This window comes from Cercospora kikuchii (genome assembly GCF_019650295.1).
Source record: "Cercospora kikuchii DNA, contig_00001, whole genome shotgun sequence".
In the NCBI taxonomy this organism is placed as follows: Eukaryota; Fungi; Ascomycota; class Dothideomycetes; order Mycosphaerellales; family Mycosphaerellaceae; genus Cercospora; species Cercospora kikuchii.
In genome coordinates, this window is record NW_025408582.1 from 4,584,510 (window position 1) to 4,608,982 (window position 24,473).

Genomic DNA, 24,473 nt, shown 5'->3' on the forward strand with positions numbered 1-24,473 from the left:
TATCAAAAAGGGGGACTATCTGGCTCTACCAACCACGCCATCGAATCCACACGTCCTCGATTCGGTCAGGATTTGCCTTGTCTGAATCGACGACTAGGTACCACCCGAAGTTCACGCCAGCAATGCATGCATGATTGGGCCAAAGCAATAATTTATCGCCAACGCCAAGGGTGCGGAAGTTGTCCTTTGCGCCCTCCCAGGTCAGAATTCCGTGTTCTTGCGCAATACGGCCAACGATCCAGCCTGTCTTATCACCTTCTGGGTCGTATGTTTGTCCTGAAGCCGCGGGCCATGGTGTCACAACAGCCCAGCCAGGGTAGCTCTTACATGGCTCCCTTCCTAGCACTATCCCGCCTGCTGCTATCAAAGCCTCAGGCTTCTCGCCTCGATCGAAGTAAGTGCTGGCCACTTCTGTCAAAACGCGAAAACCAAGATCGCGAAACGACAGAAGGCTTTGCCCAGTTCTCGCACTCGTCTGAGGTCGTGCTCTGGTCGCTAATTGTTGCATGTCCATGACTGGGTACACGCCAGCATGAAATTCGACATCGAACGATTGCTGCACTCTTTCGATGGTAGAGCGGTACTGCTGGACAGCTTCACTGCCTTCTGTCAGGTTCTGAATCGCTGTGGCCGTGGGCGTTGCGCCAAGCGAGAGAACGACTTTTGAAGATGACTCGATATCGCGCCCGACAGAATTCAAAAAGGAGGTGGCGCCTTCTTCCAAACCCAGAATCTCCTGGGACATGAAATTCAATGCATCCTCGGGACTGCTGGCTGAATAGCTATGGCCCATATGAGTGTAAATTCCAGCAAGAACGGCCTTCTTTGCGCCGTTCAGCGCTTGAGCAAGATCCGCGAGTTGCTTCGAACCCGCTGGCACTCCTTCTCGATGATAGCCGACATCAATCGTGACCCAGACTGGGACTTGACCTGGCCAAACGTCATCGCTGACTTGTTCGACGAGATCGATGTGATCTGGGTGGTCAACGAAAATCCCCACGGTCCCTGGCCCGAGGATACGCGTCACGCCTGCGAGGCGAGGAACCGCAGACGGTGAAATCGGGACCCCATAGAGAATTGAGACTTGTTTGCCGAGTTGTACGCTTTCGAGCAGCCACGGACTTAGTGATTCTACTTCGGAAATCGTTGAGGCGACAAGCTTAATTGAAGGGCTAGTGTGGCCAACTTGATGTTGTGACAGCTCTGTTGTCTTGAGCATTGCATGTTAGCCGATGCGGGCTGGTCGAGTGATGTGCGCCATCTTTCCACCATTCGTCTTGTGGAAATCGGGTACTGTGCTTACTTTGTGTGTTTTGACATGCGCTCGAAAGCCTACGTTCAGTTTCTCTGCTGTATCGAGCATGAGTTTGCAGTTCCTCCGGATGACAGCCACATCGAGAATCGCGGCCGGCGCTTGTACGTCTTTGACCTCTTTGCCAACGAATTGTAGCTTAAGCGCTGCCGCCGATGGCGTAGGGTACCAGTAGGATGTTGGAGTGGTCATTTTGTATGCAGTGTTGTAATCAATGCCTTGAAGAAGAGTTGTGACGAAGGCTTGAGTACTGAAGTAAACAAACTTGGGTCTATGATGTAGCTAAATGTTTTGTTGCATACCACTGTGGTCCGATGATAGGATGAAGTGTATAAGATGATGTTACCCCATAAGTATTATGTGTAGCCTTTGTCGGTCGAGCTGTTACCCCATAAATATGTGTCAAGACGAAACTTTGCAGGGCGTGAGCAGGTGCAGGTAGTATCTTCTGGGCAGTTGGCCGAGGACTTTCTACTGGCCTATCGTCATCCGCCGTAATCGGCAGAATGACACTGACCAGGTATGGTAGGCTGCGACTTGCTATCGAGTTCACGTCGCTATCGAAGTTGACGTTGTGAGCGGGGTGAAAATGAGCTTGCCAAGCCTTTGCGACTTGCCCCAGTCACCGCGCCTGCTGCTTTGAAAAGTCCGTCCGCCGCACCCTCCGCCATTGATTAGCACATTGACCGAACCCAAAATCGAAATGGGCGAAAACTCGAAACGCAAAGCGGAGAACAGCGCCGGAGGCGACGGAAAACGTACGAAGGTGTGTACCTTGTTGAGCTGATGCTTGATGTGCTTGCTAGTGCTGAAAGCCTTCGACAGACCAAGAAGCAATGGCGGACTCCAACGAATGGACGCGATGGAGGCAGCTACCAACAGCAGCAGACCATTCAAGCTGGAGACGTGGGTATCTTCGTTACTTGCATCAAAGGCAAGGAAGGCAAGGCCACAGGCGAGATGAGAGATCTCTTGGACGACTACGCCGAACGACTATACCCCGAAGCTCTTGCTGGCGGCAATGATGAGGACGAACAAGATGAGGACGGCGCAGGCTCTGGAGTCGATGATATAGAAAAGGAGATCAGCGCCGAAGTCCAGGAGATCCGAAAACCCAAGGCCGCGAGGTTGTTCACGCCCATTCAACTGAGCACCCAGTGCAGTAAGTACCTTCCTTTCCGGGCAACTTGAACAGCCATACTCTTCCCATGCATGCCATCTCAGCCATCAACCAGACTTTGACACTGCCGGTTGATGCACGACATTGCGCCGTCTCCGCGGCGTTGGCATGTTCGCACAGCGCTAATCGTTACCAGTCATTTTCTTCAAGACCATCGATCCGGTGGAGCCGGTCTCGCTCGTAAAGAGGATATGCGAAGATGCCATGGGCGACAATGCTCGCAAGCGAACCAGGTTTACACAAAGACTTACACCTATGACCTTCATGGGCCGAGTATCCGCGGAAGGGCTGGAGCAGGTGGCCCTCAAAGTCCTTGGTCCGCATTTTCACCAAGAACCATTCAAGGCCCGCACGGTATGTGGACTCTGGCGTATGCACGGAACATGCCAAGAAATGAGACCTGTTGGCTTTTCTGTATACTGATTAATCGCTATCCTGCAGTTCGCAATTCGGCCGACCATCCGAAATCACAACATCTTGACCCGCGACAGCATTATCAAGCAAGTTGCTAGTCTCGTAGGGGAAGGCCACAAGGTCGATTTGAAAAACTACGAGCTACTGATCATTGTCGAAGTATATCAGGTAGGTGGCTTCTGAAGGCTTGCGTCTAGGCCATGAAGTTCTCCCACACGAGCCGAGGCTGCGCGGAGCGACAACTAACTTCTCAACTAGCACATCTGCGGCGTCAGTGTAGTCGACAACGATTTTGAGAAATTGAAACGCTTCAACATTTCGGAACTCTTTGAGCCAACTCCGAAAGAACAGGCCAAGGAGAAGTCGGGGAGCGAATGAAAGCACGAATTGGCGAGAGATCTGTCATCGGCAAGTCCGAGCCCGCAGCTCCAGGGCAACACGGTTCTCAGAGCCTTCATCCGTGTCTTGCATTATTGACGATACTCAAGCTGCGGTAAAATGCTCTTCACAAACACTGCAGGACGTCGCGAGTGGCACCTGAATTGGGGATCGTGTTTGACAGATCTGTCAAAACAAGCGAGCCTTAGGCGACTTCACGAGGATCTGCCGCCTTCCGACCCGTTAACCGAGATGGTGGGACCATCAAGTATCGCTAGGCGAAGCATCTTTCCCTCGCAGACTTTCACAGAATGGAGGGCCCGAAAAGTGGCTTGGCTCGGGTTGTGCGCCGGTGGCAGCGCTGTAGCGATGAGGATTCGCGGATGCCACCCTGCGATGGAACGACTCTGAAGTCTGGAGGCGAGAAGCAACTGACTACGAGGCGCTGCAAGATCCTGGGGGCGTTCTCCAAGATCTTGTACTCGCGATCATCGACGCATTTTGCAGTGGCTTGATCTCTGTGCTCCCTGGCGCACATGGCTTTGCTCGCGTGGACTTCCGACGACTGGGTAAAGCTTGACGTCGGGACGTACTACACCGCTGCTACAAGCATCATTCTACATCAACGCTGCCTGGTGTCTGCATCGTACAAGACGTCAGCCGCGCCAGAGCGCGAGTCTCCGATTAATCATTCTGCTTCGTCGACAGTAGTCCTGCAACGGAATCACACTCTTGGCTGTGCTGCGTTGCTGTATGTTGGCGTTCGGCTCCAGAACCGAAAGCAGACCGGAAATGCATCATGAACGCAGGGGATCGGCACTAAGACCTGGTCCGGTGTAGATAGACGAGCTCGCTGACGACTTGCTCGCCTACGCCTGAGTCTAATTCGCAACCGCGGCGCCATAGCGCCTTTACCAAAGACCAGTGCACGCTCCATAGAGCGAGAATTTGAGAAACGAAAGTGACAATTGGTAGGTGGAAGCCTCGGCATGCATAGTGGAAACATGCACTGCCCTAACTAGACTGTACGCTTCCTTCTTCACAGCGCTCTGTATTGTGCATTTTATTGCCTCAAAACGAGCCGACGCCATCGATGCTCGACCCGCAGCAGCCCACTACCCACACCTGACTTCGTACACCTCGCTTTGCAGAACCAAACAGATTGCTCGATTAGCGGTATGGCGCATATTGACGAAGCCTGATGTCGAGGTGGCGTGTTACGAACTAAGATGCGATTCTCTACCTCACACCTTCCTCCGAAACACATACGGTCTTCTTCGGTATGCTTATAGCACTCGTCCGACAACTACCGCTCCGCCTACACAACCACGACCGGACTGATTTCCGGATATCTTGGCCTTGAACATATCTCAGACGTCACCAGCGAACAGTCAATCAATTTGAACGTACACAGCCTCTCGGGGATTTCAGTGCGCAGTTGCTCGGCGTGTTTCATTCCATCTTGTCGTTGGCCAACAAAGAAAGAACGTACAAAAGATGACGGCAACCATGTTGGAAGCACCAAGAGTACTGGCCACCCCAAGTACAAACGATATTGTCTTCCACAAGTCCAGGATGTCCTCTGCCGCGAACTCACACACTTCTCGCTCGCCTGACCGGGGCTCCATACAACAAATCGCTGCAAATGCCCTGCAAACGAGATCGGTCGCCATCGACAGGATAGAAGGAGCTCTGTTTCGAACGTTCAGGTTACAGAGTAGTTCAGACTTTTACTATATCCTTCGCTGCCGGCCATCGGTGAGCATTCGGCTACTACGACACGAAGAAGATCGGTTGCAGAATGAAGTCCAGACACTACAAGCATTACGAGGGAGGTCCGATATTTTGGTTCCTCGACTTATCGAATACCAGCCTACGACTGCAGTCATAGGGAGTCCATATTTCATCGACGGGCCTTTGAGAGGAGTCTTGCTATCGGACCTGGACCCTCAACTATCGAAACAGGCCCTTGCGAATATCGATCGGAGTCTGGGGAATTTTGTTCGGAGGCTCGCGTCTGTCTGTGGGTCACAATTTGGGAGTCCAAGGATACCGAATAACACGTCGGCACCTTCATCATCATCGTTATCTTCATGGTCGAAGTGCTTTACCAACATGCTCGAAAGTATTCTTCGCGATGCTGAAGATGCTCTCATCAGCCTGCCTTATGACTTCATCCGCGACCAAATCCGTCGGCATCGGGCGTTCTTGGATCAAGTGACGCAGCCCAAGCTACTTCTTCTTGAAATGTTGGGTGAGGGACACATACTGGTTGACCCGAGGACTTGTACGATAACTGGATTGCTTGACTGGTCGAGCGCGATTTGGGGAGATCCATTCTTGTCAGATTGCTTCTATCAGCCCTCGGCGGGTTTTGCTGAAGGGTTTGGCAAGTTGCCTAATTCGACGACTGATGAGAGGATTAGGCAGTATCTGTGAGTGCACGGCCCCAAGACACATGTTGTCTGTCCCGACTTAGCTGACCTAGTCGGATGCAGGTATATACTCTACCATGCATTGGCCGCTATTGTGCGACAATGCTATCGGCCTTCGGAAGATGGCGATGAGTTTAAAGCGAGAAGAAATTTGACGTCCGCTTTGACTCAGTTGAACAGCATTCCCAGGTGATGAGCGTGTGCGATTGAGGTGCAAAATCATCTGTCCTCGTGAGTGGGCGAGGTGGTGGCACGATCATTCACTCGCGGCGTGATGCGAGTCGAGACTATTAAGACCACCGGCATGCCGAAGATGAGGCTTTCGCTACTGGATCGGAGTCTCTGCGGTCCGGACATCCATCGATGGTATCAGAAGATGCTCTTCCTCAGCTAGCTGAGATCTAGCATCGCTGCATACTTCTATTCGCATGGTGTTTCGTGGATATTGGGCGTTGGAGATGATAGCGTTACTTGGAGTCCCTGACTTAGAGTTCCTGGGAGTACGCATGTGTGAAGTGAAGCATTTGTAAGCCATCATAGTTAGCGTTTGCATGTTTAGTGAACATGGGTGGTGGTGCGTTGTGGCTTTAGCAGCATAGCTTTATCGGTCTGCAATGAGGAATACGAAGTCAGGACGCGTTGCGCATTCCTTCTTGTGCAAGCAGAGTATCCAGCATCCGGATCGGTCTGGTCATGATATGTTGACAAGCAGGGAGTATGATGTATGCTGTACTGATGAGAATGCCATTGCCGCAACGTGGCCCGGAAGACGCGGAGCCAATCTCCTGTGCTTTAAAGCATCCAAGTTTTCGCACAAAGCTGTTCCGTCAGCGGAAGTCAACGTGGTCAGAATCAGCGTGGGAAATGAGTATGAGGGCTGGAGAGAAATCATGTCTCATGTTTGACGAGAGTTTTTCAAATTGGCGAGACGTATCTATCGGCCAAGCTGGCGCTAAGATGCTATCAGTAGGGAGGGGTCCTGACCAAGCATTTTCGGGTCTCGACCTGACAGCTGGACGGCGTTGTGGCATTGCACGACAACAACACAGTACTTGTCCCAAATATGGTGAATGAAATGGCGCCATTGGATCAATTGACATGTGCGGTGTTGGCAGGTGTGAAGGATGTGTGTGTGAATGGCAGGTTTATTATTAGTAGGGCAACAGCGGAGCGGTTCACCTTCACAGCGCGCTAGCTTGGCTGAATGCAAACGGGACACCTATCCTCGATCCCAGGGTCCACCTCCACACAGAGCTTAAAGTTAACACATTTGAGGCCACGATTCTTCTCTTCCTCTACTTATCCGCCCCTCTCCACCCCATTCTCTTTCTCTTCCTCCACTACTACGACATTGTCTTGACTCCCCACTCAGGACATTCGCTCGTGTACTTTGCTGGAGAGCAGTCGACATCATGAAGTACTCATTGGGACTGCTGGGCCTCGCCGCCCTCGCCGCTGCATCCGATGTGCACGACTTGACCAAGGACACATTCGAGGACTTCGTCAAGGAGAATGACCTCGTTCTCGCAGAGTGTGAGTACCGCCAGGTCTTTGAGCTCGAGTTCCTTCTTCATGCTGACTTTTATACTCAGTCTTTGCCCCATGGTGCGGACACTGCAAGGCGCTCGCGCCCGAGTACGAGGAGGCGGCGACCACTCTCACAGACAAGGCGATCAAGCTCGCCAAGGTCGACTGCACTGAGCAACAAGAGCTGTGCCAACAATACGGTGTGGAGGGATACCCAACACTGAAGGTCTTCAGAGGCCCAGAGAACATTGCGCCATACCAGGGCCCACGAAAGGCACAGGCTATCGTGTCGTACATGGTCAAGCAGTCCCTACCGGCTGTGTCGATCCTGTCCACCGCAGAAGCTCTCGAGGAGTTCAAGACCGCCGACAAGGTGGTCCTCGTTGGCTACTTCGGCGCTGATGACAAATCCTCCAACGCCACCTTCACTGAGCTGGCCGAGGAGCTCCGCGACAACTACCTCTTCGCTGCTACCTCTGATGCCGCTTTGGCCAAGGCTGAGGGCGTTGAGCAACCAGCTGTCGTCCTTTACAAGTCCTTCGATGAGGGCAAGACCACATACACTGAGGGCTTCAGCAAGGATGCTTTGGTCACTTTCGCAAAGACCGCCGCCACCCCACTCATTGGCGAGGTCGGCCCTGAGACTTACTCCGACTACATGAGCGTAAGCTACTGATCCAAAACCGAAGATGTGACAATTTGCTAACTTCTCCGCAGTCTGGTCTTCCACTCGCATACATCTTCTCCGAGACCGCCGAAGAGCGTGAATCGCTCGCCAAGGACCTCAAGAAGCTCGCCGAGAAGTTCAAGGGCAAGATCAACTTCGCTACGATTGACGCAGAGGCCTTTGGTCAGCACGCTGGCAACCTCAACCTCGAAGTCGGCAAGTGGCCAGCTTTCGCCATCCAGGACACCGCCAAGAACCAGAAGTTCCCATACGCTGAGGCTGGTGATGTCAAGAAGCTCACTGAGAAGCTCCTGAGCAAGTTCGTTGAGGACTACAGCGAGGGCAAGGTCGAGCCAAGCATCAAGAGCGAGCCTATTCCAGAGAAGCAGGATGGTCCAGTCACTATTGTCGTGGCCAAGAACTACGAGGAAATCGTCTTGGACGACAAGAAGGACGTCCTGATCGAGTTCTACGCACCATGGTGTGGACACTGCAAATCTCTTGCACCAAAGTATGACGAGCTCGGTACTCTCTTCAAGAGCCACTCCGACAAGGTCGTCATCGCTAAGGTCGATGCCACTCTCAATGATGTCCCAGATGAGATTCAAGGCTTCCCAACGATCAAACTCTACAAGGCTGGCAGCAAAGACGCTCCTGTCGACTACTCTGGCGCCCGTACCGTTGAGGACCTCGCCAACTTCGTTCGTGACAACGGCTCCCACGGTGTTGACGTCTCTGACGCCATTGCTGCTGATGCCGAGGATGTTGACACTGAGGGTATGCCACAACAGGCTGCTGCCGCTACCGAGGCCGCCGAGGGTGTTGCAGAGAAGGTCAAGGAGAAGGTCAAGGAGGCTGGCGAGGCTGTCAAGCAGGCCGTCCTCGACGACGACGAGGTCGCAGATCACGATGAGCTTTAGATGACTGCTTTTATGAAATTGTTTATTGGCTGGCTGCTTGTACGTATGCCCTGGTCTAGAGTACGCGGATGATTTAGGATGCTTTGCAAATACCGCGAGGAAAAATTTCCCAATCAGTATACGATACTTCTAGTGTATTTTGGTGCGACTCAGCCTTTCCTTTTCACATCCTGACTTCGTGCTCTCATCGTGTATCCTCCATCTTCGCCTGTAACAAGTGTCTCATGGCGTGAACCATCCCCGGACGCAGCCACGGTGAGGCCGTAGGTAGGAGGCATGGAGCATACAGCCCGCGTGTGGCGGCATAGATGCAGCTGAAGATCTCCTTGTCCTCCACCGCACGTCCAGGCACGATTCATGCTTCAGAACTTGAGCATTGCTTACCGCGCCATGCTTGCATTCTCCACCGAGCCTTTACGAGATCTGTCATATCAGCATTCGAAGCAGACATCTGAGGTCCATAGGCTCGGGGAAAAGCTTCTGCTTCCTGCATTTGCAGCGACCGACTTCTCTCACCGCTCCAGTGCCTCCACCACTTTCTTCTTCTCATCCTGACTGAAACACCCCGTCCCCTGCTTCAACGCCGAGATCAGCAGCGGCAGACTCTTCGCATTAAAATCCCCCGCAGACCGCAAGCGGTCCAAATCATTCGCGAATTCTTTCGTGACTTGGCGAAGATAGAATTCTTCGAAGGCTTTTTCCGCATCCAGTTTTGGTTTCTTCTGCGTGAAAACGGGTGCTGAATCGGAGTCGGAATTCAAAGCTGATTCTTGAGGTTCTTGGACTGCGGTCTTTGTTTTCGTTGGCTTGACTTTTGTTGTGGGGATGGAGACATCGCTTTCGGTATCTGATGAAGAGGAGGAGGATGAAGCGGATGAGACTGGGTGGCGTTAGTATCGGGTTTTCATGTTAAGCACAGGATCGATACCTTCTGTTCGTGATTTGCGTTTGTTCCTACGCTTCTTTTCGGCTTTCTTTGGAGGCATTTTGTGTAGTTGCGATTGCCTGCTGAGCATTGAACTCTTGCCGTTGGTCGAGATGTGGCTGAACTCGAGGTCTTGGCGTCGGAGGGTCTCAGGCCGTCCCTTCCATTTGTCCTCGTCCTCCTGCGCCATCCACTCTCACTCCGTCCAACACTCCAACACCCAACGTGCCAGCGAGGCAAGCCATGGAAGACTTTGCCGCGTCTGTTTATGGCCGGACAAAAATGAACCCACTGAGAGCTGTGTCCGCTCCCACGAGGTCAACCGCACTGCGCTCGATTCGTCTTCCATCATTAACAGCACGGCGCGGCACAGAGCCACCAAAGACATGCGACAGCAAACGTCAGCGATTTCAGGCTTCTCCACGAAAGGCTCAAATTAGATCCATATCGTGCTAAATATTAATACCATGTCGCTTCTAAGGCAAGAACTCTGCCGCGCAAAAGGGTATCACGAGATGCGTTTTCCCCCTCATCGGACGTACGCCGACTGTGCTGCGACGTATCCCCTTCTATTTCCAGCCAGTCATTAAGGTATCATTAATCTCATCGCAGAAGCCGAGGCGTGTTGCCACCTCTTCTATCCGCCGTGCATCTTCATGCAAGTGGCCTTCCTGCGGCCGCACGCTCTTTTCGCATTGCCCAGCCTTTCGTCGCAAACAGGACCACTTCCCACGCCAGAATGATACCGGTCAGGCCCATGGTGAGGGTGAAAATAGTCATGGCATCCAGGCCATTGCTCTCGATCGCCCACACACAATCTGCAGCGCTGTTCATGAACATCAGCCCTCCACTTGCCAAGCAGAACGCAGCAACAATCTCGCTCGGTGGCCTGGACGGGAAGTGAGAAGTCGGTGGTTTGAGCCACATCGTGATGTATGTCACTCCCCGGGCAATCGCAAACGCTGAGAAGAGACCACCCCATTGAGCATGCATCATGGTGCTGACCATGCTATTCTGGTGATGCGCACCCATCATCATGCCCAAGAGCATAATCGTCAATGCGGGCATGGGGTTCAGAGATGTCCGATGTGATCGTGGCTCTTCCCAGCGCTGACCTTCAGTCTCTCGCTCTGCATGCGACAAAGTAAAGCGAGACCACGCGACGTCCCTGCTCTTCTGATCGAGGACACTCGTATTCGTCAGACCACGGACCCAGCCACATTCGATCAACATTCCGAGCAGGCCTCCGCCGAAGAACAGTATCGTGATGCTAAGATGCTCGATGTCTGATGCGGTCCACACACCGTCCTTGGTGTTCAGATGCTCCAAGAAAACATTGGTTGCGCCGTAGAGCCAGATGACAAAAGATTCGGTGAACTCAGCGGATGGAACTATCGACTTCCATCTGGACACCAAAGGGGGCTGAGGCCGCACATTCCAAGCCCAACCGAACTCTGCGAATGCTCCCATCCAACGGCCCAAGGTCAAGAGGCCATACCAGAAGAAGATGCCGCCTTTGATGTAGTGAGCCAGGCCAGAGAAGATCTGTTTGTCGCGGAAAAGACCTCCAGAGACGATGAATCCAGAGGTGAGTCCGGCGAAGGCGAGCAGCAGGATGATCTTTTCCAAGAAGATCTGAGTGATACGAACGGCACCTGCTATCCTACCGGAAGAGAAACGTTGGGCGCCTTCCGTCAACAAGCGTTTCACTCTCTTACTTCCCAGGAAAGCTCTCTGCTCTGAGTCTCCATCGTCGAGCTTCTCGTCATCGAACTCGTGATCACTCGAAGGCTCCTCTGCCTTCTGGTACACGCTCTCTGTGGAGTTCTGACGAGACCCAAAACCAGAATCCCTCGAATCACGAGGAGAGAACTCATCGTTGTACGGAGACCGCAGTTCCAATCGCACCGCCTCCTGGACAAGCAGCGGCCCTGGTCGCTGTATCGAGGATCGCCGGGACTGTACCTGCTCTCCATACGCAGTGTACAACGAGCAGATGGTCCAGAGAATGGTGAACGCAACAATCACCCAGCCAAGTGGATGATGCGCATTGTTAACGTAAAGGTCGGGTGTCGACCGATTGTAAACAAGGCCAGCGAATAATCCAAGCCCATTCACGACGTGGAATAGGAACTGAGACGGCAGGTGCCAGCGCGAGCGCGCAACGCTGAGGAAAATCGCCAGAGGCATGCAAATGACCCACGACAGCACCATCAGCACAGTATGGGCAAGGTGCCAATTCCAATGATCTGGATGCCGGAAGTAACTCAGAGCTTTGTGCTCTGGCTGTTCTGCCAATTCTGCCATATGATCGCCCATATCCATCCCCTCTCCGCCGCCTCCATGAGCCGCTACGTATGGCAGCACTCCCAGGAGGAGTGCTATTGATGCGTAAGTGGTCGCGCTCCTGAGCGGCATCAGTCGTTTGGGAAAAGGTTCAAGGTAGGTAAAGGCGAGCTCAGAGTGCCAAAAAGTTGAGGTGTTCCGAGAGCTGCTTGTTAAGCTGCAACCAAGAGGTCGGTGAACGCGAGCGCGCGACTTCTTAGAGTTCTGGAGCACACCACCCAAGAGCTCAAGAGTCATACACGTGGGAGAAGGTAAGTGAGAGAGGGTACATCGAGGTCAGACTTGCATATGTGCGGTAGGCGCAACTTATCGACGCGCCCACCCGCCTCTCTCACTCGGCTCAGTGACTTCATGGAGTCGTTGTTCCTGGCGTCTGCATGACCCGATAACTTCCTTCACGGTCTATCACTACATGCGATCCTCCGGGCGGGACTTGGCTCGGTCAGCAAGGTGCAACGAAGAGTTTACTCTCGTAAAAGTCCGATCTTGAGTGCTCAGGCTCCTTGCATCATAGGGCAGGGCTACCGCTAGACCAAGCGGGAATGCCGTACGTGCCAGGATCCGTCAGCTTCCGCAAAGAGATCATGCAACACTCAGGCCACGGACGAATCACATTACGAATACCGATCGTATGGTATGGCACATGAACAGAACTTGCAGCTCAGAGGAGTGCTCGATGGTTCTGTTCGGCGTCGGAGCTCCGCGGACGCCGGTGGGACCGGCCAACAAAATTATGCCTCAGTCTTGCACTTTGCGTCAGTGAAGAACAGTGAGGCCGATGAGTCCGAAGTTCGGAATCGTTGGAACGCAACAGTTTGATCACAAGGCAATCTGCAGATGCCGCTCCTCGTCCCAACAGCGCAACATGGCCTTGATTCATGTCATCCGGCTCGAACACAACAGCTGAATAACAGCTGCATCTCTGCGCCCTATCGCCAGCACAATTGTGGATCGATACTTGCTGTGATCAAGACAAGCACTGTAGGGCTAGGCGCCGACGACCATTTGACGTACTTTTCTTTTCGCCAAAAACATCTCTTTCCAGCCTTCTTGCATCCTTGTAGACGCCGCTGCGGAGAACCGAATAGTCTTTTAGTCGTCAACAGGCTGGTCTAGTTCACAGCGCGGTCACCGCGGCCGACACTAAATCGAGCAGATCGAACATCACTCGCTTCGACTTCGGACTTCATTCACTCATTGTTGCTCTCATCGACAAGATTCTCCAAGACTACTACGCGCTGACCGCGGCCACACAGGAATCACATGAGGATCGTGCTGGCAAACGTATGAGTCAAAGGAAGTTTGTACCTCACTCCGCGACTGGTTCGCCAAACGCGCATGTCGCCCATCCTTCAAGGCTGCAGCTTTTGTGTTGTGCAATGTGGCATGTGTGCCAACGTGTGGACCAGCCTTTGTTCGACCACTGTCCTGCTGGTTGTTGATCATGTAAGCAAATCCACTCTGCAGGATTCGTGGCTGCTGACTGCCGAGACTACAGCGGTCTGCTGGATGTGTTGGAAGAGCTGCTTCGGGAATGTAGCTCGGGAAGTGCGAGCTGCTCACACTTCCTCCACACCGCTTAAGAAGAATGTGGTTTGCAGGTTTGGCTGCCAATACTAAGATACTTGGATCATGCATTAGGAGATCAAGGAGTCTCGAACAGATCGCCTGTCGACAGTGGTGCTCATAACTCTGGCATAAAAGATGCATATGCACATGCAAAGCTCTCCTCGCTTCGCTCTCGCTGGTGGAGGTACACATTAAGCACCCAAGTCGGACTCATGGTCTTATTTCCGTTCTATGGCAGCCTGTGGGCCTGCTGCAGAAGTCCGTCACGCACAGCCGGCAGGAATCGCGCAATGAAAACTTGTACCTCTTTTCGCTTCGTGCGGCAGACTTCCAATGCTTTTTTTTTTAGCGATGCTGACATGTGGTATGTGGTGGCATTTGGGTTCGCAGGGTGTGGCTACCAGCTACCAGATGCTTCATAGCTTGGCGGTCATGTGTACTGGGTGACTAGCCGTGATGAAGCACAATCTTTGTGCAGGACTCTTTAATGTCGCATCGCACAGCACGCAGGTCTCCACATTCGAGATTTGTAGCAACTTCTCATGAATGAATGATAGCACAATTGAAAGGATTGCATCTCATAAAGTTGACTTTTCGGCAATCCTCAATGTCTTTGCATCTGCCCATCTGCTCGTGGCTAGGGGGCCTACATAGTGCAGGGGCGATGTAGATTTGCTCTTCTATCATCTAAACATGTAGATGCTTGCGACTAACATGCCGTTTGTTCCACAGGCTTGAGTGATGCGGCGAAAAGCCGCCGACATTTTCGGTCTTTCGGATTTTTATCAACTTACGTTTCAGCTTCATGGATCATACCATTCATTCCTCGTCACCACCTCCTCCGGGAGGCCCCGACTTGCCCATTTGCCGTGCCTTAAGCATCTCGTCACACAGGAGCAGATTTGATGCGATGCCTGTTGAGCTGGCGATGCTGTTTCGCAGGACGCGGAAACTGTCGAAAACACCCTGCTGTTCTGGGTCCATCGGCTCGCCTAATGTGAGATCAAGACCTGCGACGTGGCCGTCCGCGTGTTCGTCTTGGAGGGTTGCGACTGCGAAATACGTTAGCTGTGAGATGCCAAGCGGTGCGTGCGTCACTTACTGCAATCCTGGATATCGTGCCCACTGTTCGCTGCGAGAGTCTTGGGAATGACAAGGAGCGCGTCTGCGAAAGCTGCAACGCCCCATTTCGACTTGCCCTTGACTTGCTTTCCAAACTCGTCTGAATTGAGTCTCCGTGCTGCAGCAACTTGGAAAGCACCACCACCGGGAACCACGCTCTTGTCCACAATCATGTTGTATACTGACCGCAGGCCATCGCGGACTGCGTCCTTGATTTGTGTGATCGTGTGTGCGTTCGGGCCCTTGATCAGGATCGTCACTGACTTGGGCTCCTTGACCTCCTCGATGAACGTGTATTTCTCTTCTCCCAACTGGTGCTCGTACACATGGCCGGCCCAGCCCAAGACATCTGGTGACAGGTCGTCCACGCTGTTCTGTGCCGTGCCACCGCAGATCAATTGTAATCGCTCCATGTTCCTCCTCTTTGCTCTTCGCAACGCAAAAATGCCGTTCTTCACCAGCACATCGAGCGACAATGGGTCGATACCCTTCTGGTTGATGATGACAAAGCCCTTCTTTGGATCGGTTCCGCAGACTTCCTTCTTCAGCTCTACAATTTTCCTCAGCTTGTCGTCGACAAATCTTCGCTCGCTCTCGACCAGCTTTTCTCTCTGCTCTGCACTGTTGTAGTAGAAGCCACTGTTGATCTCGCTCTTCTCGTACTCCAAGCTCACGTTCAATGTCAAGATGTACGCATTTCGTACATCCTTGGGCATATCCGGGTGTCTCGCTCCGTGGTCCAAGGCCAGTCCTCGGATCAGCTGTGTGTCTGCAGCGGTGCGGTGCTGCATCGTCATGATCTCGATCATGTGCAAATCGGGCTTTGCGGGAGCCTGATAGATGGCCAAGACGGCATCCACGATGTCTGGCGTCAGCTGCTCAGCGAGAGTCTTGTTAATCTTCGTGGTCAAGCTCGTTCGGGCGACGTTGATGAGAAGTTCCCGATCGACGTCTCTCGGCAGCTTGAATTCGTCCAAAAAGCGCAGTGTCTCGTTCTTTGCCACTTCGTAGCCGTCGGTGATGACTCGTGGATGGAGGCCTTCGGCAATGTATCGATCTGCTTGCTTCAACAACTCGCCAACCATGAGCACAACGCTCGTCGTCCCATCACCGCAAATTTCGTCCTGTGCCGTGGCTGCTCGCGCGATCATGACTGCCGTTGGGTTTTGTATTTGCATCTCTTTCAACAGCACACTGCCATCCTTGGTGAGCTTGATTTGGCCCGAGCCATCAACCAGCATCTTCAGTGTCCCGGTCGGACCCAGGTTGGAGGCGAGCACATCTTGCAGTCCTTCGCCCGCTGAGATGTTGACGCGGAGTGCTTCGCCGCGCCGCCGCGACTCCGCCTTTGGATTGAGGAGCTGAGCTGCCGACATGATGTTGCAAGTGTTGTGGCAGCGCAGTGAGTCGAAGAAGTCGTGTTTGCTGCTCGCTCCAACGTCTGTACAACTTTTTGGGAGCTTGCCTGGCGCGACTCGCGATACTTGCCGGGTCCCGCTCCGTCCCGCCAAGCCTAGAAACATCCCACAGGGGTGGCTATCAATGCCACTTCCTGTCGACTAGCTTAGACTCATCCTGCTCGTATAAGTCTTTGACTGACTCTTTCGAGCTTCAAAGGTTTCTCGTAGCCCTTCGTAGGTCCTCAAGCTTTCCTCACTTTTACCATCATGTCAACCCAAATCCTTCCAGACCCAGAAACGATACAAAAGTCCAGATCGGAGCTCATACGAACCCTGCCTGCTGAAGGTCTAGGCACCGCTCAAGCCATCAAGCATCTGCAACAAGTCATTGAACCTGCGTTGAACCAGAGCTCTCAGTCACCGAACTACTATGGCTTTGTTACCGGAGGCTCTACTCGAGCTGCTTCTCTCGCCGACGAGCTAGTCACTCGATACGACCAGTCAGTGGCCATTCATCTACCCAACGATACTATAGCTACAGATGTTGAGGATGCTGCCCTTCGCCAGATCTTGGACATGGTCAAGCTGCCGCAGGAGGATTGGCAGCACCGCATCTTTACCACCGGAGCCACTGCCAGTAACGTCCTCGGTCTTGCCTGTGGACGCGAATGGGTCATCGCCGAAGCCGCCAAGAAGAAGGGCGTGACAGCCAATGTATCCGAAGATGGTGTCCACGAAACACTGAACAAAGTAGACATCGACACAATCCAAATCCTCACAACCACTCCTCACTCCTCCCTCGGAAAAGCAGCCTCCATCATCGGCCTAGGCAGGAACTCCATCAAACCTCTCGGCCTCTACCACACCCCCTGGAACTTCGACCTCCCATGGCTCGAAAAGGAGCTCGCAAAACCCCGCACAGCCTCCATAATCGTCATTTCCGCCGGCGAAGTCAACACAGGTTTCTTTGCCACCACAGCCGGGGACCTCCTCACAATCCGCGAACTAGCGAACAAATACTCCGCTTGGATTCACGTTGACGCGGCCTTTGGTCTCCAAGCCCGCCTCCTACCCACCGACAGAAATGACTACGCCGTCATGGCTCAAGGTGTCGAACACCTCGAACTAGCCGACAGCATAACAGGCGACGCCCACAAACTCCTCAACGTCCCCTACGACTGCGGTCTCTTCTTCTCCCGGCATCTCTCCCTCGGCCAAGCCGTCTTCCAAAACTCCGGCGCAGCCTACTTCTCTTCATCTGATACCTCCATTCCCTCACCCGCAAATCTCGGAATCGAAAACTCTCGCCGTTTCCGTGCTCTACCAGTCTACAGCACCCTCCTATCCCACGGCAGCGCAGGCTACCTCTCCATCCTCGAATCACAAATCGCTCTCGCTCGTGCAATCGGCACTTTCATCCAAAGTGAACCCGCATTGGAACTTTTACCCAGGTTTCCGCCAAGTTTCAGACGAGTCAAGGAACAGTGGCTGAATCGAATATACGTCGTGGTGCTGTTCCGCGCATTGAACGATGAAGTGAACGAGACATTGGTCGAAAAAATCAACGCGACGCGAAGAATTTACGTGAGCGGTACGGTGTGGGATGGCCGACCAGCTGCAAGGTTCGCCGTGGCGAATTGGCAGGTCGATGTGGAGAGGGATATGAAATTGATCAGGGAAGTGCTGTGGTCGGTTCTAGATTGAGCAGCTGAGGAATAGACAGTAGAAAAAAGGCAGCTAAAGTGAAAATCAATTGGACTTTTACTGTCCACGCACATAATGCGATGTTTGTATACCACATTCCCTAGTTTGCGGACAGCAAAATGGAAATACCCGGAAAACGACATTCGAGGTTGCTGTCTCAACGCGCCTTTGGTTATGTGACCATCTCGCTTCGCAAGAAAGGGTGCCTTGAACACACCGTGTAAATGCAGAGACACGAGGAATGGGGGAAACTCTCAAGTTCATGGGCACAGCACGCCGTGTTGATCGTGGTTTCCGTTTTGCTCTCCGGCGGGAGATTCCTTCGTGTGTACGTTCTGAGATTTTTATCTTTCTTAGTTTATAGGTCGTAAGCCTCGCCCTCAGCGTACGCATCATCATCTCCGGGTATCATTATCATGCCTCAGGGTTCGCCATCGAATGAATGCATGTCCGCCTAAAACAACGCGAGCTGCAAGCATCTCTACCGCAGACCCCACTCGCACCAAATATCGTCAACGGCCGTTGTATGCCGCCAATTTCCAAATGTATTCCGAGTTTCCAAAAACAGCGACCAGTCGCTCAATGCAAGCAAAGCACATGCTCCCCAAACTCAAAAAGCCTAAAACGCCTTCGCAATGCACACAAGAATCGTAGCCAGAACACACATCTACTGCGACTGGTATGCTCCTCTCCGATCATGCCACACTGGCTTTTACGTCTCCCCGACTCTCCATTTCCAGCAAAGTCCTGAGCTCCTTAAACTTCACGGGCTTCGGGAGGAAAACGTCAATTCCCACCGTTTCAGCTTCCTCTCTCGCCTTTTCACTCGCAAGACCCGTGAGGGCAATGACAGTACTCTTCTTTAGCCCATACTCCCTCTCAAACTGACGTATGCGCCTCGTCGCTTCCATTCCGTCCATGATCGGCATACTAATATCCATGAGGACAAAATCGAAGGGAGCAGGTTTACTTCTCGTACTAGCGCTAGTGTTGACGCTGTCAAGAGTACCGCTGCTCGACGTACTGTCTTTTCTGAGTTCGGAGATGGAGATTTCTGTCTCTGATTTCTGATCGTGATCGTCGAGACTTGTGGTCGTCGAAGGCGCGTCTACAAGAGCTTGCGCAGCGCTTTCCTTGTAGACGTCCAAGGCTTCCTGGCCGTTTTCGGCTTCGCGATAAGTGAAATTACATCGTTTCATGAACATGACCAGCAGTTGGCGGTTGATTTTATTGTCATCCACAAGGAGCAAGTGAGGAGGCGGCCGCTTCTTATCTGGTACGATGGTCCGGCCGCTATCGTTCTTATCGAGCGGCGGTCTCGAGCGTTCCTGCAACGGACCTCGGAGCTGCTTATTCTGTTGCTCCTCGGGCGACTGTAGGGAGGGTGTGCTAGGATCAATCGGTGGTGCTCTGGGGTAGGACACAGCGGCACTGACAGTCTTTCTAAGATCATCCATGTTGTGGCGTGGTTTTACGTCGGCTTGTTCAGTCGCAGCCGCGTGTTGGCGCTCTTTTGCGACTTCATCCTGCTGGGGAATTTCGCTGTCCTTGTCGAGGGTTGATGAGGCAGTGATGTTCTCACCGGATTCCTCTCGCCCCTGTCTTACTTCTTCGGCTCTGCGAAGACAATGGTCGAAGGTCTTGGCCAGCTTACGTGGTCCGCAGGGTTGCGGAATGACCTCGACGATCCGGCCCAAGTCGTGAAGCGTATTTTGTTGTGTCCGAGTCATGTTGACGGCATCTTGATCATTCATGCACACGATGATGATGGGGACTTCTCGCTCATCACGCTCCAACTTCCCGTTCTGAGCCATTTCGTCCATAACTCGATTCTGCTCGCGTAACTTTTCAACGGGTGGAGGTTCACAGAACACGCTACAAGACTCGTCAGCACACGCGGGCCTTCCAAGGGCTTTTCGCAAACTCACTAAATATCGGCATCTCGGATGTTCATCTCCGTGCTGTGGGATACCCTCATGCCAAACCAGCTGGAGGTGATCTCGCGCAGCGTCTGCGTGAATCTGGACGACGGACTCGTGGGCAGTCGGCTCTTTTTGGTAGAGAAAGGATCAAGGATGACGAGATGTCGACCTCGAGTTCGCTGCTCAATGCGTATCATCTCATGATCGACAACATGTGAGCCACCAGGTGCGCGGTCTCCGGAAGCTGTGCCATTACTACATCCTTCTGAGTGGCCTTGATTGGCGGCAGTGGGCAGGCTCAGATGAACATCAATCTCGGTACCTACCCCTTGTTCAGACTTCACGTCGATTCTGCCACCGAGTGAGTCCACAATTTGCTTGACTATACTTAATCCCAACCCTGTACCAGGCTGGAACGGATCTTCTTGCGAAAAGGGGACGAACAGGCGGTCGCGTTGGAATGATTCCGACATGCCTTTTCCGGAGTCTACGATTCGGATAAGTGCTTTTGTTTTCGTGTGATCAGTGCTCTCTTGCGCTCGCAGGGAGAGAGCTACAAATCCCTCGGAGGTATATTTCAGTGCGTTGCCCAACAAGTTCATGACAATGCGTCGCAAAGCGCCAGGCTGGATGCGTACGAGCCACGATCGGCGGGGCGATATGTCCAGAAGGACCATGACATGCCCAGCGGCCAACCCCGAGGAATTGGCGCGTGTCAGCGTGTCAGTGGGCTCTCCAGCTGAGCCATCCTGATGAGCGTTGGAGAGCGAAGCGGAGTCTGGAAGTCGCTTGAACGTGTGTCCGGCAGTGACCGCCTCTGCGACTTCTTCCACAAGAATGCCCAGGTCTATGTCGGCAGTGATGTTCAAGCTCTCCAGCGTGGAGTCAGAAGCAAGATTGATGGGCTTGTTCTGTTTTGCCCGCCTGCGCATTTGCGTGCGACCCAACTTGTTGATCTTGCTGTAGTCGAGGACGTGATTGAGCGTATCGAGCAAGGTTCTCCCGCAAGTTACGATGGAAGTGACGAGACCAGATTGGTAGGAGTCGTTCACTGTATCCATGAGAAATTCTGCAGCGCCTAGAATGCCGTGAAGTGGACTGCGTAATTCATGTGACATGGATGCGATGAACGTCGTCTTGGCAGCTTCATTTCTCTGCATGTTCATCCGGATGACCTCGCTCACGATGCAATTGCCAAACGCACGAAGGTATGACAGGTCAGAGTCTTGAAGCATTCTGCCCGTTACTGACGTCCAGAGGAATATACCCGCAATCAGTCTTTCCTCTGCGTGATCGTACAGGGGCAGGAATATGACCGTTTTCGCGCCGGGTATTTTCTTGAGAAGCTCTTTATGGTCCATCCGCCGATGGCGCACCCGACCTCTACCCGCAGTCGCCTGGCCGTCACTGTTCGGAGCTGAAGAGGGCTCAGCTTCTGTCGCACTCGCAACAGCGTCACTTTCTTCTTCAGAGGATATGCCAGTGCCCTCTTCGGTGAATGAAAAGGTCTTGCCATGCGGATACAGCGCGAAGTACTTCTCTAGGGTAGCAAGTGTCAAAGCTGTACCGGTCTCGATTCCAGCACGAGCCTGCTCATCTGCAACCGCGAATGAAAGAATCTTGCAGGGTCTCGAGGCAGGAGTCGAGTCGGAATCTGACGTATTGTCATGTCCTCCAGAGTCTGAGCTTGCCGATGCCTGGCCATACATTGTCCCTGTGTGGTTCTGCGTCACTCCATCCAGATTGTGCGGGGTTGCTCTGATGTTCGGTGTACGGCCACTATCTGCTGTGGCGCCGAACAAGGCGCAACCATCAGCAAGAGTCGCCTCGCGCAGGATGTCTGCAGCCGCAGCAAACATGCGAGTCATGCCGTCTCTCCGCCCTTCGCCCATGGAGCCAGCGTTTCTGGTTGATTTCCTACTGACCAATGCAGGCCTTTGCGATTGCCTCGACTTCGGTCTGGATGCTGAAGGGGTGGTCGGCCTCTCTCCAGAGTCCGCTGCTTTTGGTTCTGCTGAAACGTCTCGAGCGGGCCCATCGTGATTTGCAGCGCAATCTTCAATGAAAGAGGCCATGCCTCGCACAATGCGATCTCCCTTGAAGCGATCGACGCGGTCTCGCGCCCATTCAAGATGTTCCATGACATTTTGAGCAGTCTCTTGCAGCAGGCGCAACTGTTCTGCCGTGAGGCCGGCGCGAGGCTCGACGTCCGATACAGCTATCGCGCCAATCATTATTCCATTGCGCGAGTACAGTGGTACGCCGGCGTAGAATCGTACGCCAGGCTCGGAGAGAACGTATGAGCGGTCCTTGAAGCGATCATCGAGCCGGCAGTCGGGTACTATAAGACCTTTGGTGTGATACATTCGGCCATCTTCCTCCGGGGCGGAGCATGTATTGAACATACAATGTTCGCACACGGCGTCTGGGCGAGACAGAATGGTGCTCCCCAGCCAGAGTTCATCGCCATCCTTGCCCTCATTCTTCGCGGCCGAATAGGAGCGCGTGGCCTCGGCGAGGATGTACTGATTTGTGGTATCGATCAGCGATACCATGCATCGCTTCACGTCGAGGCGCAGGGAAACCAGCTGAGCGAATGCGGTGATGGCTTTGTCACGCGAGGTCTTGGGCTGGTAGCCTTGTTTCTGCAGGTGGAATTGGGCGATGGAATCGACGTGCTTGGCGACATTCAGACTCGAACCGTGGGCGGCCAGCCATGGCTGGTAGTAGCGCTGGGTCTCGCGCTCTTGGAGGGTCGACATGGTGCCGCTGGCGGCGTCGCGGGCGGCTTCAGAGCATGAGGAGGGGCGGCGCGGCGATTTCAGCACATGGGCGGAGGCGTTTCGCGGGAGGATCTAGAACGTGAGCAGCAGCGCAGCGGAGCAGAGAGAGGGCAGGAGGTGGTAGTGCGACGACAGTGGGTCAGGCACGGGCACGACAATGGAGAGCTCTCCGCGGGCAGCAGACGGAGCGGGACAATGGCGCTGGGTGCTGGGTGCTGGACGCGGCGGCGGTGGAGAGCACAGCACTCCTCTCGTCTCGCTTCTGGCAGAGCCTGCCGCCGCTGCCGTTTTGCAAGCGCCGCCCGAGCTGGCGGAGGAATTTGGCGCAGCAGAAAAATGCCCCTGCGCCCGCTGCCACGCAGAGGTCAGAATGACGCCTCGCGCATCGCGATGCGACGTCTGGTCGGCTCGCTCAAACCGCGGCAGCAGGCACGCCGAGATCCGCGCTGCGATGGCCACCGGCGCCGCTCCGGGGGCAGCGCGCGACGACAGCGCGGCCGTGGGAGCATGGTATCGCTGTTCTGGCACGCGTCGGGCGTCGTGCTGGCCGGGCTGCCACGGCTTCGTCGCGTGGGCGAGAGTGGTCGAGAACGAGGCGGCAGCTGGGTGGGTGGCGGCGGCAGTGGAGAAGACGGAGCTGCCGAGCGGTCCCAGCTCGTAGCAGCTTTGCCAAACTGCGCTCGTCTCCGTCGTCGTGAAGCTCGCTTCTGCACACCGACCAAAGCAATCACAAATATCATCGCAGGAGGTGAAGTCGCCGCGACGCGTGCCGACATGGAAAATAGGCCCCGCCGTTGCGATTAATGCACGCCGTAGGTTTCGCGCCGCACCGCTCACCAGCCGCTAGCAATCCGGATCGTCGCCCAGTCCTCTTCGGCGAGCTGCAGTCCACGAAGGATGGGCATGCCGACATGATCAGCCTGCGTAAGGCGTCCTCACCTCAGGTACTCCGCCGCTTGTGCGGAAGGACGAGCGTCGGACGGAATGCACTGCTCGCGCGTCACTCTGTTTCCCCGGATCATATACATGCCCGGGAGACTGACATATTCCACCAGGACAGTATAGCTACTGAGAGCAGATGATGCGGGGCCATTTCGCAGAGCGAAATCAAGTTTACTGCCACCTCCCAGACTGGACAAGAGCTGACCCGCCACGGTACCATTCCACCGCCACGTTCTGCGCGCCAGCATGAGCAACGCCTCCGACTCGCCACTGACGCCAGCAGAGCCGTCCAAGCCTCGCCAACCCACGACATCCTTGAACCTCTTGCTTCCCAATTTCGACCGCTCTTCCAAGTACTTCAACCTCCCGAAAACAGACAATGCGCTCACCAAAGAATTGGAACGCCTGACCGCAGTCGGCATCAAATTGTACAACGAGCGCCGCTTCGTAGAACTGGCACAATCCGGGCTAATATCTCCCAATTTGATCAAAGTCAACCAGGATGGCAACGTCCGGAACAGCGACTTCAAAGGCCATATGGTTGATCACAAAGCCATCGTAGCAGAAAATCCTGAATTCCAGTCGAGGGTTGTGGATATTGCAGTGGATGCCGACGAGTGTAAAGGTCTGGGCACGACGTTTGCTCTCCTTGAAGTCACAGGCTATCCTTCAACGCTCTGTCGACAAACAATCAGTGTGGTCAAATGGAAGCGCAATGGCGAGGGACAGTGGCAGATTGCAAATGTTGCCAATATGCGTGGGGCACAGGGGTTCGCTTGATATCCGCCATGACTGTGCCTAAACTAAGTGAGAAGTTCGAAATCATTGTGTTCAGCTGACTGCATGCTGGACTCTGGTCCCGAATTCATCGACCAAATAATGTGTACGGAAGCAGCCACGCGTTCGGACCTCATCTATACATCTAGT

General features: G+C 53.8%; 10 protein-coding genes across 10 annotated transcripts; 5 read left to right on the forward strand and 5 right to left on the reverse strand.

Annotated features, from left to right (window-relative positions):
- Positions 1 to 25: 25 nt before the first annotated feature.
- On the reverse strand, positions 26 to 1,504 carry CKM354_000179700 (D-serine ammonia-lyase DSD1; the record flags this gene model as incomplete). The annotated part of the gene is made up of 2 exons (XM_044796931.1): positions 26 to 1,210; positions 1,304 to 1,504. 2 exons carry the CDS (start codon positions 1,502 to 1,504, stop codon positions 26 to 28), a joined length of 1,386 nt encoding a protein of 461 aa, XP_044652866.1.
- Positions 1,505 to 2,015: 511 nt separating this feature from the next.
- Positions 2,016 to 3,284, forward strand: CKM354_000179800 (uncharacterized protein; the record flags this gene model as incomplete). The annotated part of the gene is made up of 5 exons (XM_044796932.1): positions 2,016 to 2,078; positions 2,138 to 2,474; positions 2,629 to 2,846; positions 2,934 to 3,074; positions 3,165 to 3,284. The coding sequence occupies 5 exons, from the start codon at positions 2,016 to 2,018 to the stop codon at positions 3,282 to 3,284; spliced, it is 879 nt and encodes a 292-aa protein (XP_044652867.1).
- Positions 3,285 to 4,781: 1,497 nt separating this feature from the next.
- Positions 4,782 to 5,912, forward strand: CKM354_000179900 (uncharacterized protein; the record flags this gene model as incomplete). Its single annotated transcript, XM_044796933.1, has 2 exons — positions 4,782 to 5,719; positions 5,783 to 5,912. 2 exons carry the CDS (start codon positions 4,782 to 4,784, stop codon positions 5,910 to 5,912), a joined length of 1,068 nt encoding a protein of 355 aa, XP_044652868.1.
- Positions 5,913 to 7,131: 1,219 nt separating this feature from the next.
- On the forward strand, positions 7,132 to 8,833 carry CKM354_000180000 (uncharacterized protein; the record flags this gene model as incomplete). The annotated part of the gene is made up of 3 exons (XM_044796934.1): positions 7,132 to 7,252; positions 7,312 to 7,910; positions 7,964 to 8,833. The coding sequence occupies 3 exons, from the start codon at positions 7,132 to 7,134 to the stop codon at positions 8,831 to 8,833; spliced, it is 1,590 nt and encodes a 529-aa protein (XP_044652869.1).
- A 512-nt stretch (positions 8,834 to 9,345) lies between these two features.
- Positions 9,346 to 9,819, reverse strand: CKM354_000180100 (uncharacterized protein; the record flags this gene model as incomplete). Its single annotated transcript, XM_044796935.1, has 2 exons — positions 9,346 to 9,713; positions 9,762 to 9,819. 2 exons carry the CDS (start codon positions 9,817 to 9,819, stop codon positions 9,346 to 9,348), a joined length of 426 nt encoding a protein of 141 aa, XP_044652870.1.
- Positions 9,820 to 10,412: 593 nt separating this feature from the next.
- On the reverse strand, positions 10,413 to 12,341 carry CKM354_000180200 (uncharacterized protein; the record flags this gene model as incomplete). Its single annotated transcript, XM_044796936.1, has 1 exon — positions 10,413 to 12,341. The coding sequence occupies one exon, from the start codon at positions 12,339 to 12,341 to the stop codon at positions 10,413 to 10,415; it is 1,929 nt and encodes a 642-aa protein (XP_044652871.1).
- Positions 12,342 to 14,492: 2,151 nt separating this feature from the next.
- On the reverse strand, positions 14,493 to 16,171 carry CKM354_000180300 (chaperonin-containing T-complex subunit CCT6; the record flags this gene model as incomplete). Its single annotated transcript, XM_044796937.1, has 2 exons — positions 14,493 to 14,725; positions 14,776 to 16,171. 2 exons carry the CDS (start codon positions 16,169 to 16,171, stop codon positions 14,493 to 14,495), a joined length of 1,629 nt encoding a protein of 542 aa, XP_044652872.1.
- Positions 16,172 to 16,462: 291 nt separating this feature from the next.
- CKM354_000180400 (uncharacterized protein) lies at positions 16,463 to 17,899 on the forward strand (the record flags this gene model as incomplete). The annotated part of the gene is made up of 1 exon (XM_044796938.1): positions 16,463 to 17,899. One exon carries the CDS (start codon positions 16,463 to 16,465, stop codon positions 17,897 to 17,899), a length of 1,437 nt encoding a protein of 478 aa, XP_044652873.1.
- Positions 17,900 to 18,594: 695 nt separating this feature from the next.
- On the reverse strand, positions 18,595 to 22,583 carry CKM354_000180500 (uncharacterized protein; the record flags this gene model as incomplete). Its single annotated transcript, XM_044796939.1, has 2 exons — positions 18,595 to 19,774; positions 19,828 to 22,583. 2 exons carry the CDS (start codon positions 22,581 to 22,583, stop codon positions 18,595 to 18,597), a joined length of 3,936 nt encoding a protein of 1,311 aa, XP_044652874.1.
- A 1,209-nt stretch (positions 22,584 to 23,792) lies between these two features.
- Positions 23,793 to 24,326, forward strand: CKM354_000180600 (uncharacterized protein; the record flags this gene model as incomplete). Its single annotated transcript, XM_044796940.1, has 1 exon — positions 23,793 to 24,326. The coding sequence occupies one exon, from the start codon at positions 23,793 to 23,795 to the stop codon at positions 24,324 to 24,326; it is 534 nt and encodes a 177-aa protein (XP_044652875.1).
- Positions 24,327 to 24,473: the final 147 nt, after the last annotated feature.